Source organism: Callospermophilus lateralis, chromosome 2, assembly GCF_048772815.1.
Source record: "Callospermophilus lateralis isolate mCalLat2 chromosome 2, mCalLat2.hap1, whole genome shotgun sequence".
Classification (NCBI taxonomy): domain Eukaryota; kingdom Metazoa; phylum Chordata; class Mammalia; order Rodentia; family Sciuridae; genus Callospermophilus; species Callospermophilus lateralis.
The window spans coordinates 7853577-7865733 of NC_135306.1; the positions used below are offsets into that span (position 1 = coordinate 7853577).

The 12157-nt window shown below is 45.1% G+C and overlaps 1 protein-coding gene across 3 annotated transcripts in view; it reads right to left on the reverse strand.

The window, feature by feature from the left end:
- The window catches only part of Garnl3 (GTPase activating Rap/RanGAP domain like 3), a 146438-nt gene that overhangs the window by 46710 nt on the left and 87571 nt on the right, over positions 1-12157 (reverse strand). For all 3 annotated transcript variants that reach the window (XM_076845451.1, XM_076845449.1, XM_076845452.2), the window contains exons 10-13: positions 11102-11177; positions 10353-10451; positions 8008-8111; positions 2012-2120 (exon numbers count right to left, since the gene is read on the reverse strand). In XM_076845451.1, the coding sequence (XP_076701566.1) occupies positions 2012-2120; positions 8008-8111; positions 10353-10451; positions 11102-11177 (388 nt within the window). The remainder of the gene's footprint in view (positions 1-2011; positions 2121-8007; positions 8112-10352; positions 10452-11101; positions 11178-12157) is intronic.

The window sequence follows — 12157 nt, forward strand, 5'->3', positions numbered from 1 at the left end:
GGTTAGGACAGAACTGTGGCTTCTTTACAGGAGAGCCCCCTGCCTGATCCAAGCATCTCTGTGCACCTCCACTGGGAAAGAGCTGCGTCTCCAAAGCTGTCTGAAGAGCAATGTAAATAAAGATATGAAATGGAGCAGCCAACCAAGCAGAGTGAGCAAACAAGACCCCAGCATGAAATTAGTCATATATTTCATCTCACATGTTCGAGAGGAAAAGCAATTTAAATGTTTCCACTATACACCTTCCCTCTCTCTCTTGGCTTTGGTAGACAAAACAAGATAGAACAAGCCAATGTGGCTGGTGACAGCTTCTAAGCAGAGTCTCCCAAGCTTGGGCTGGAGCCTGCCAACCTCAGAATAGCACAACTGCTGGGGGCGGAGCTCCGCGCTGGAGTGCTGGTTCCATCCCCAGCACTGAGAAAAAAAGAAGAGGGTGAATTGTACAGTGTGTGAATTATATCTCCATGGAGCTCTTTTGAAAAATCAAAATAGCACAACCACATCTAGTGGCCTCCTCTATCCATGCTCCACTAGCTTCCCTCTCCCAGCTGGCCACAAAGCCACCAGGCCTTGGCATTTCCCTTCCCTGGCTGGGTGGAATAGAATTTGCATTAATAACTCCTGCTGTCCTTTCCAGAAATTAACCTGCTAAGCCCCAAATCTAAAACTTACAAAGAAGGGAGAGTAAAACAAAATTGACTTGGCCACTTAAAGCCACCTCCTCCCGATCCTGGGGTATACCTGGGAAGTCCAGCTATGTCCAGGGACTTGATGCAGGAAGGAGGTGATATGAGACAGTTTTAGCAAGCAGGGATGAGGATGGGGGAAATCCATAGCGCAGGTGGAGGCAAATACCTGTTTTCCTCTCTTCCTTCTTAGGAGAAGTCTGGAGGCTTCAACTTTAAACACTTACTAATGTGCTATATTTCAGGTTCTAAGGGATAAGGCAAAGCATAGAGATGTCTGAGTCCTAGAGTGCCTGTCTCCAGACATTTCTACCGGAGTCTTCAGGGAACATGAAAAACTAGATAGCATTTATCCTGGAAATGCCTGTTGGTTGCCCTTTACTTACAACCTGTGGGTTTCACTGTCACAGCCTGTGGCCCAGAGCAAGTGGGCCATGATTAGTTATCATCTGGACTAGCTGAGTCCATGCTCCCTGCTGTCTGGCCAAGCTGGACTCAGACACTGCAGGGGACGTCAGTCTCATCACAGGAATTTGCTAGCACTATGAGATGAACAGTAATTAGGGGAAGCAAATTAAAATATCATCAACTCACTTCTCAGATTTTAAGAGGTGGTAATGTGGCAGCTATGGTCAAACTCAGAATCAACCAGGCACAATGATTTTGGCTTTTTTTTTTTTTTTTAACTTACAAATTTTGATACCTAAAGAAAAATTCATTACCTATCACTCTTCTAATTCATTTATTACTGATGGGTGCAGGAAGTTTCCCTCAGAATTCAAGAATTCTCTGAGAGCTAATCTATCCATGAATTTAGTGGGGGCAAAGGAAGAGGCAAAAATGCAAAACCTTGGAAAAAAAACCCCAAAATTGGGAGTCTCAGACCACAGCAATGAAAACATGTCACTGCCAGGTGCAATGGCACATGCCTGTAATCCAAGCAGCTCAGGAGGCTGAGGCAGAAGGATCACAAGTTCAAAGCCAGTCTCTGCAACTCAGTGAGGCCCTAAGCAACTTAGTGAGACCCCGTCTCAAAATAAAAAATAAAAAAGGAATGGGGAGCTGGGGATATAGGTCAGTTGGTAGAGTGCATGCCTCGCATGCACAATGCCCTGGGTTCAATCTCCAGCACCACAAAAACAAAAACAAAAACAAAAAAGGACTGGAGATGTGGCTTTGTGGCTAAGCACCCCAGGGTTTAATCTCCAGTCCCAAAAAATAACCCCCTCAAAACAATAAAAATCATGTGAGTGATAACATTTGTGCGAAGGTCAATAACTTCCAGTGAGACTGCTAAACCAGAGAAGTCAACAGGCCCAGGATACGTGTAAAGTGAGAGCGGATCATGGAAGGCTTGAAGGCGGCAGAAGATTCCTCTCCCTCCTGGAACACGATGGTGACAATATCGTTTCCAATGTGGCGTTTCCTTTCCACCTGCAGTGAGCACAAACAACATCACTGAGAAAGCTGCTCAAATATGGCAGAGCTGAAAAACAGGAAGTTGTATAGCAATCTACAGCAGCCAGCAGAGCTGACCCTCAGCTGACCTTGATTGATGTCTCCCATTTCCCTGCCCATCTCCTGACTCAGGCCTGTACTTCCTCTTGTCTACAAAAGCCTCCTCACCAGATTCCTGGCCTCCATTCTCTCCTCACTCTTCTGCCCTATTAGGTTTATCTTTATTCATCTCTTGAGCTGGGCACTGAACAAGGGGGTGCATCAGAATCCCCAGGGGAGGAGCTCAAACGTTTATATTATAAATGCCTTAGCTAGTTTTTCTTTCTCCCTATATCTCCAGTCCTCCTTAGCTAATTCTGAAGTACACACTTGGTGAGAACAATGGCCTACCAAATTTGACCTATCCAGAATGATCTCCTAGACCCATGGCTGACAAGATTTTTTTCTGTAAAGGATCAGAATTTAATGTTTTCAGCTTCAAGGACCATGTGGTCCTTTCACAGCCAGGCAGCTCCTGTGGCAAAAGCTGTCACAGTGCACGAATGAGTGAGCACAGCTGTCACCAATACTGCTGCATTCACCCCAACAGGGGCTACTGCTCACCTGTGCCCTAGCCTTTGCCTGTTTGGTCAATCACAATGCCTCCCTGTTCCTCTGGATCCCATGTGTCCTCAGTTCTGGGTTATGGGGGACTACAGATGGAAACTCATTCTTTCTCACGCCCCTTACCAAGAGGTGGTTCACCTTGAATATGGCTGGCTGGATAGTGCAGCGATGAATAAATTGTCACAAATGTAACCCTAAACTGGTGCCCAGTCCAGCCTCCAAAAGGAGTCTGTAACCCCAGCAACTTGGGAGTCTGAGGTAGGAGGATTGCAAATTCAAGGCCAGCCTGGGCAACTTGGTGAGAACCTGTCTCAAGATGCAAAACAAAAAGGGCTGGGATGCAGCTCAGGGGTACAGTGTCCCAGGATTGAACTCTGAGTGAATTTAAAAAAAAAAAAAAAAGGGGGCACCATAGTTTCTGCTGCCTCCTGTTGGAACATGGAACTTGTGCAGGGGGCCAGGAGGGCTGTGCCACCTGTTAGTAGTGAGCCCTGCTGCAGACAGGAGAGCGCCCCCCAAGAGGCCATGCAGAGGCCCCTGAGAGGCTCTGAGACTTCAAGGACGGGAGCAAGGACAGATTCCCAGCATTCCCATCCAGCCTCCAAATAACTCCAGCTCAGCTGCCAGGGGACTGTCTCTGAGGAGGCTCCCTGAGACAGCAGCGGAAAACCTGCCGGCTGAGCTGTCAACATGCAGGACCATGAGAGATTGTGAACCAGTTTTCTCCAGCTGGTAAGTTTAGGAGTGGTTTGTTTTGTGGCAAAAAAATAAATGCAACAGGGCCTTGGCTTACCCAGTTTATTTTGCCTTGTCTCTTATTTCTTTTTTCTTTTTTTCCAGTACTGGTGATCAAACCGAGGGCCTCATGCAAGCCAAGCAATTGCTCTCCCATTCAGTACCAAGCCCACATAAACCTCATTATCTAAGCCCAGACAAATTACACTTTGCCCAGGAAGCCTCCCTGTTTCTGTTAGATGTTGCCTTCTTTGTCCCCTGGTGTCTGTAGAACTTTCCTGATGCCCTTCCTTGGGGTGCATGACTTTCTATTTTGCACAGTAATGTTTGCCCAGGCTTCCCAGAATCTTCTCTGCACTGCAAGCTCCTGGAAAAGAGGGCCCCTGCCTGATTTTTACAGGATATTATGGGGAAATTAAGGTTTATAGAGCATCTCCAAATTTCAATTTCATTCAGTGCAAAAAGTAATTATTAGGTGGGTGCAGGGCAACACCCAGTGACTTAGGAGGCTGAGGCAGGAGCACTGCAAGTGCAAGGGCAACCTTAGCAACTTAATGAGGCCCTGTCTCAAAAAAAAGGGCTGGTTATATGGCTCAGTGGTAGAGCACTACTGGTATCTAGTACAAAAAAAAAAAAAAAAAAGAAAGAAAAGTCATTATTGTTGGCAATGATTTCTTAGGTATGACACTAAAAGCACAGGAAAAAAAAAGATAGTGTCTAGGGATGTAGCTCAGTAGTTGAGCTCTTGTGTAGTGTGCACAAAATGCCCTGGCTTTGACATCTAGTACTGGGGGAAGAAAGAAGAAGATAGATAAATCAGAACATATCAAAATTGGAAACTTCTGTAAACCAAAGGACACTGTCAACAGAGTGCAAAGGCAGCTCAGTGGAGAATGGGAGAAAGTAATTGCAAATCAGATATATGATAAGGGTTAATATCCAGAATTTATATTAGAAAACTCCTGCTACTCAATGACAACAGCAAAAAATCCAATTAAAAAGAGACAAACAACTTAGATATTTCTCCAAAGAAAATTTATATGTGGATAACAAGCACATGAAAAGGTGGTCAACATCATGAATCATTAAGGAAGTATAAGCCAAAATGAGACCTCACTTCATGCCCACTCTGTGGCACCTGAAATAACAAAGGTGAGGAGGAACTGCAAGCTTGTGTGGGGCTGACAGGAATGCAAAATGGGGCAATCACTGTGGAAAAGGGCATGGGCGCTCCCCGCAAACATAGATTTACCATATGATCCGGCAGTTCCCCTTTTGAATATATACCTCAAGAATTAAAAGCAGGGTTCAATTGGGTGTTTGTATATCCATATTCATAGAGGTATTACTCATCAGAGCCAAAAGTGCAAAAGAACATAGTGTCGGCAGATAAATGGATAAAGAAAATGTAGTACATACACACAACGGAATATTACTCAGCCTTGAAAATATAGGAAATCCTGACATTTGCTTCAACATGGATGAACCCAGAGTACATCATGTTAAGTGAAGAAGCCAATGCAAACGGACAAAATTATTCTTCCATTAATATGAGGAACCTTGGGGCTGGGGTTGTGGCTCCGTGGTAGAGTGCTTGCCTAGCATGTGTGAGGCACTGGGTTTGATTCTCAGCACCACACATAAACAAACGAATAAATAAAGGTCCATTAATAACTAATAAAAATATTTTTTAAAAAAATATGAGGAACCTCAAGTAGCTGGGAGACAGGAAGTAGAATGGTGGCCATCCGAGGCTGGGGGAGGGGAAAATGCAGAGCCATTGTTTAATGGGTACAGGGTTTCAGTCTGAGAAAATAAAAAGTTCTGGAGATAGATGGTGGTGACAGTTGCCTACTGATGTGAAAGTCCTTAATGCCACCGAACTGTACACAGAACAGTGGTTACAACGGCAAACTTTACATTATGCATATTTTACCACAGTAAATATCAATCATTAAGGCTGGGGTTGTGGCTCAGTGGTAGAGTGCTTGTTTAGCATGCATGAAGCACTGGGTTATATTCTCAGCACCACATAAAAATAAATAAGTTGGGGCTGGGGATGTGGCTCAAGCGGTAGCGCGCTCGCCTAAAATGTGTGCGGCCCAGGTTCGATTCTCAGCACCACATACAAACAAAGATGTTGTGTCTGCCGAAAACTAAAGAATAAATATTAAAAAAATAAATAAATAAATAAATAAGTAAAATAAAGATATTGTGTCCATCTACAACTAAAAGTGTTTTTAAAAAGTCATTAATTCATTAACTGCTGAATGAACAAAATGTGGTATAAAGCCATACTATAGAGAATTATTTAGCAATTAAAAAGGGATTTTAATAAATGCTACAATGTATTTTCATTTATAGGAAGAGTCCAGAACAGGCAAATACAGAGATAGAGAGTAAGTTCACGGTTACCAAGGTAGGGTGGGAGAGGAGAGCTGAGGGGAGAGGGCTTCTCTTCCAGTGATGGAAATGCTCTAAACTGACTGCTGGATAACCCTGCGAACACACTAGAGTCTACAGAGCTGTGTGCTCTAAAGGGTGAACAGTTGTAGGTACTGTGTCCACCTACAACTAAAAATATTTTAAAAACAACAACAAAAAAGAGTCCCTGAGGTTAGTTTCGGAGTACATTTGAGCAGGTCCAAGGAGGCACGAGGAGGCCTGCTGGAGGGCTGGGAGAGAGCTCAGCAGCCTGGAAAGCAAGGCGAAGGCCCCAAGCAGCCAGGTTCTCCTGGGAGAGGAAGAGGGAGAAAGCCCATGTGGTGGGATGCAGGAAACAAGGGGAAAATGAGAGAAGGAACAGGGTCACAGAGGCTTTCCCTGGTGGAGTGGCAGCCATGTGGTTTGGGAAATGACCTGACCTGCATTTTAAGGCTCACTCTGGCTGCTGGACTGAGATGCTGGCTTCAGGGGACAAGGGAGAGACAGGGAGGCTACAGCATGGTCCATTTGAGAGGTGACGGTGACAGAGACCAGTATGCCAAGCGGCCACAGTTTAGATGAGTCTTAAAGGTAGAACAAGTGCGATTTCCTGCCAAATCAAACATTGGATGAGACAAAAGAGAGGAGCTGAGAATGATCCCACTATTGCTGCCCTGAAAAAGGAGGAAGAGAACAGAGCAGGTGTGCAGAGCGCCCAGGGCGCAGCTCTGGAGTCCAGGGTCAGGGCATCCTGCTCAGCAAGTCAGGCTTCCCGGCCCTAACACCTCTCTAGGTTCCTATTTCTCACAAATCTGAACAACCGTCCATGCGTATCAGTGATGCTGCCTCATACTGATGCCTTCAACGTGGAAAAGCATGAAATAATCTCCTAAAAAGTTACATGGAATCCCAACCCCCAGCATCTGTCATGTCTGAACTGGAGAATTTCCCCCGAAAATGGCCAGCCTCTGGGGTGGGCAAGAAGTGTATAGGGAATTTCCCAGCATACTGCTGCCCATGCAGACGCTCAGGGTTAACCTGCCACGGCCCGGAAAACAGCACTTGCCAGCTACTCCATAGGATCCACTGTTTTATGTCCTGGAGTCTCATTCTGAAATGACCGAAGGTACACTGAGGCAAGGCAACACCTAACGCAAATCAGACTCTGGGGTGTCTTGCTGTGGTGTGAGCATGTCCCCCAGAGGCTCATGTGCTGGGAGCTTGGCCCCCAGTGTGGTGTCAAAAGGTGACGAGACCCTTGAGAGATGGGCCTCGTGGGAGGTGATGAGGTCTTTAGGTGGGACTGACATTTTTTTTTAAATGTTTGCTTTCTTATGCTTTTTTAAAAAAAGATTATTTATTTATTTTACAATAGAATACTTTTTGACATAGAGTACACAAATGGAGCACAACTTCTCATTCCTCTGGCTCTCCATGGTTCAAAGTCACTCTACTAGTGTAACCATACATGTATATAGGGTAATGATGTCTGTCCCTTTCTACTGAGGACTGACACTTTTCTCATGGGAGTTCATTCTTGCTCTTGTGGGTCTTGCAAGAGTGGGTTGTTATAACAAGTCTGGTACCTCCCTGAATCTCTCTTGTTTCCTGTCTTGCTGTGTGATTTCTTCCATATACATGACAGCTACTATGATATCATCTGCCATGAGGCCCTCACTAGAGCTGAGCAGATGCCAGTGGCATGTTCTTGAATCTATACAACTGTAAGATAAATAATCCCCTTTTCTTTACAAAGTACCCAGACTGGAGCATTTCATTATAGCAGCACAATACAGACTAATATGAGTCTATGAAACTATATTCACACATGCAAACACATCTACATGTTCACACATTCATGCACTTTATTACCTATGTCCCTTTATTTCTTTATGGTGATATAGCATCAGTGAGAATAGAGCTTCCAAAGTCTTGTTGAAAGTTTTAAGAGTACAGACTGTAAAAAGCATCTCTAAATTGGTAGCGATATTCTACTATAGTAACGTACATTCTCAATTCTGTGAAAGTAGTATGGTGCTCTCTCCACATTCAGGTCAATGATGGCTGGTGTTCTCAAAGAGCCCATGTTCACACATACCTGCTGTTTGTTCTCTTTGGAATATGGCAGCATGGTGGAAACATGGAACATGATCTCGTGCCCTTGGTACACAGTATAAACAGAGTGTATCCCTGTGGTGTCATCTGCAAAATACAAGTGTGCATTTATTGGATGCAGAACCTTCTGAGGCCATAGGGAAATAGCTTTTATGTGCAGATCAAGGAGTAAGGACACAGTGAGCACACTCTGAAAAGTCATTCTGGATTATCCACTTGAGTGGAAGCAAAGCTTCTATCCACATGAAAAGACCTCCTCTCTCTCTGAGCTCACTTGCTGATTCATGTCTTGCTTCAGAATGGAGGAGATCAACAGAAGTCTGGGCTAAAAAGCAAAGTTTGCTACGATTCCCTGCCTTCCAGTTGCTGAGGCGTACAAGATGAAATCAACACAAGATGACACAATTATCATGTCCACGAGACAAAAGCAAGTGATATATCTGGCAGAATTGTGCAGTGGTTGAAAGCAGGGGCTTTGGAGTTAGGCAGACTTGGGTTCAAACTCATTAGCTATATTATTTTTCCCCCAAAGTTTAAGGTTTTGTTTTATGGCATTTTCTTAATTTATTTTAAGCTATAGTTCTTTTGACAAGTCATCTCACTGTTCTCTGGGTCTCAATTTCTTAATTTGAAAATGGGGGATGCTGGGAAGACTGAAAAAGATTATATCCACAAAGTGCTCCACAGAGTGCCTGGCTGTCTCCGGGGCCCTGGGGACGGTAGTCTGCTCCAGAGTAGGGAGGCTGTGTTGGTCCTGGGATGATGAGCTTGCGGGCACTTGGGAATTCACCGTGTGCACACAGAGCTTGTTCTGGGGAGGCTGGGGCCATGGCCTCCTGCCGGCCCTGTCAGTTCACCTACTTCCAGCACAGTCCTCACACACCCTGCTCTCGGACTCAGAATCTGAGATGATGCCAACGGGGGCTGGTGGGAAGACGGGGCTCCCTGAGGGCCAGGGTACCCAGATTTGAAGCCTGTCACATTTAGGCCAAAGGAGCCTCTTACCACCTGCCCCACTGTTCTAAAGGCCTGATTGTGAAGATCAAACAGTGGCACAGGAGAAGCACAGGAAAATGACAGAAGTGCTACCTAGACTTAAGATCTAAACTTGGATCTTATCTACCATCCTCTCCTAGGCCCCACCCCCAGATCCTGCTCTCAGATGCTCCCAGGAAGCTTCATAATCCCAGGTGCCACCACCGCCAACGTCCCCAGGCCAGAAGCCCAGATGCTGTGGGGGGGTCCTTTCTTCCTTTCACCTCCCACATTTCAGTCCTACCCCCTCTGCCTTGGAAAGGGCTCTCCGGTTAGTGCACTCTTCTCCCTGCCAGCCTGCTGCCCCACAGCCACGGCGGCCACCACCTCCTGTTTGGACTGTGGCAACCACCTCTCCACTGGCCCCTCCTCCTGCTCCATTCAGACCCCTGCCCAGGGGACCACAGACTTCCTGCAGGGTCATGCTGCTCCCTTCTCCAGTCCACAGGGCATCCTTCCTGGCCCGTCTGCTCATTCCAATTATAAAAGTTTTCTCTTAGTTTCTAGAAGAAGTCACATGCTTTCCAGTCTCGAGGACTTCTCTGATATTCCCCTGCTGGGAGTGTTCTTCTCTCCTTAAGACACTCCAGCTGTTGCCATTTGTCATCCCTGCCTCTCACTGCAAACATCACTTCCCCAGAGAAGCCTCTCCCAAGCCCCCAGATTTGGCAAAGTGTCCCAGCAGCATTTTGCTCCTTAACTGCTGTAAGTACTTAGTACTAAGCTATTTGATTGTTAGCTGTTTACTGTCCGTGTGTTCAGTGAACTCTAGGCTCCTAGAAAGGCAGGGCCCATTTTGGTTTATCTACATATGTACTACAGTTCTGGTACACAGATGGTGCTCAATAGTAAGTACAGATAGGCATCATTTAATGATGGGGACACATTTTGAGGTGTCCTTAGCTGATTTCATCCTTGTGTGAACCTCTTGGAGCATTTTGACATGAACTGAGATGTTTTCAGAGTCACTAGGTGATGTGATCTTGTGGGATCACTGTCCCAGATGTGGTCCATCATTGATGGACATGTCATGATGTGGTGTGTAACTGTATTTATGGGCGGATCATGACTACTGCCACCTCCTAGAGGCTGTGAGGGCTGACTAGTCTTGCAAAGCTCAATGGAGCACTGAATGTGTCCAGTGACCCTTGTCAGACTGGATGTGATGCTCGACTCCTGTCCTTTGTCTCTGGTCCATCCCTTCCCTCATCTTGGGTATAAGTTCAAACATACATCAAATTGATTAATAAAATTCTACCAGCTACAACAAGATAAATCAAGAAGCAAGCTTACTTTTGGTGTCCAGACCGCCACGGTAGCCTGTCCAGCCCTTGAGAGTGATTGTGTCACCCAGGAGATTTAAAAATTTTTGAAAAGCTTCACTTCCAATTTCTGCAGGAAAAGGCAAAGTATGAACAGAACAGGGGTGCAACCAAGCCCTTGTTTTCTAACTACCACTGACATCACTTGAAGGTTCTGAGGCACTGCTGAGGTGCGCAGCATGAAGCCACCTTTCCTCTTCCTGGTCTGTGAGGAAGTTTCATAATCCCAGGAATCAGAGGAAAGGAAATTACCAGGAAAGAACCAGAAGAAAAACCTTACCACTGCCAGATCACCATAGGATCACCATGTTTAGAATTGCACTACTAATGAAAACATTAGTAGTGCTTCCACCAATAACTAACAGGTATTTCACACGAAAAATGATTAATCTCAGGAAGAAGACACCATCGTATAACTCTCCCCGCATAAAAGTCACAGGAAAGTTTTCTGCTGCAGAATCAAATTCTCCAAATCCATGTGCTTTCCCACTTAGACTGTATCTCCAGTGCCCAGAGCAGGGATTGGTAGAAATCAGGTGACCTGTAAATATTTGCCAAATGAATGAAACTGGGCAATAATTGCCCTACAAAATTTACCCTGAAATTTTAAAAACACTGTCTTCTTGGATTAAAGACTCCAATGAGTTCAGTTTCAACTGTCAAAAATGCACCAAGGCAGGATGGGTTTCCTGTATGCAGAGGTGGGTGGTGTTCACATACCATTGCTGAACATCTCGTCATCAGTGAGCTGCCCATCTTTGGCAAAAAGAACCCCAAACTTGAAATTCACAGAGCCCTGACAATAAGAAAACAAAAGATGTGGAAGTTAATTTTACCATCAGAGTGTGCACAGTCCTAAGATGTCACCAGGCTGGACACTTGGAGATCCCTTCCTCCCATTTGAATTTTGACAATGTGAATGACAATAATTACATTATTTTCCTAGGTTTTTAAAATTTAAAGATGAGACCATATGATTCTATGTGTGCTAACTCATTGGCAATCTCATTACTAGTGGCACCTGCAGGATGCCAGGTCCATTCTGAGGCAACAGATAACAGAGCTCCAGATAAATGGTCACAGCAACTCATGGGGCTGGCACCATCTTCTAAATCCACCCACTCGCAACAGTCCAGATCCTAGTCAGCAAAGGAGAGCTCATTGTCATTCAAAGCCGAACATAACAATCTTAGGCTAATGTCTTGTGGACTCTTTTAGAAACAGAATGGTGGGCAATTTATACTAAAAGCTCATTTTCCCCAATTCCTAAAGATATTTAATCTGAACAAGTCACAAAACAGATGTGCAAGGAAAAAAAAAAAAAAGCCAAGCAAGCAGTCGCTAGTCCAATGTGCAGTCTGCCGCCCTCGACCTCAAACAGCGAGTTAATAAAATTGGATCCTGTGGACATGACAAATACCAAATGAAAGAGCATCTTCTATTGGAAGTGAGGAAGACAGGGGAAAGGGGTCAGAGAGTGAGAAACAGGGTTTCAACTCTGTTTTGTTTTGTTTTTTCCCTAAAGCTGGGCAATGAGTTTACTGATATTCATAACATGATTCTCTTCACTCTTGCATTCCTGAAGTGTTTCATAATTAAAAAAAAAAAAATCCCACTGTTGGAAGAGAATCAGTTCCCTGCACAGTTGTGTGACCCACCACTAAGTGGGGAATTCTTGGTGGTCAATCAGGGGACAGACAAGGAACAAAGTTGCAGAGCCCTGCCCAATGGGTCAGAGGTGGAAGGTCAAGGCAGGAGCGGGATTTAGGACAATGG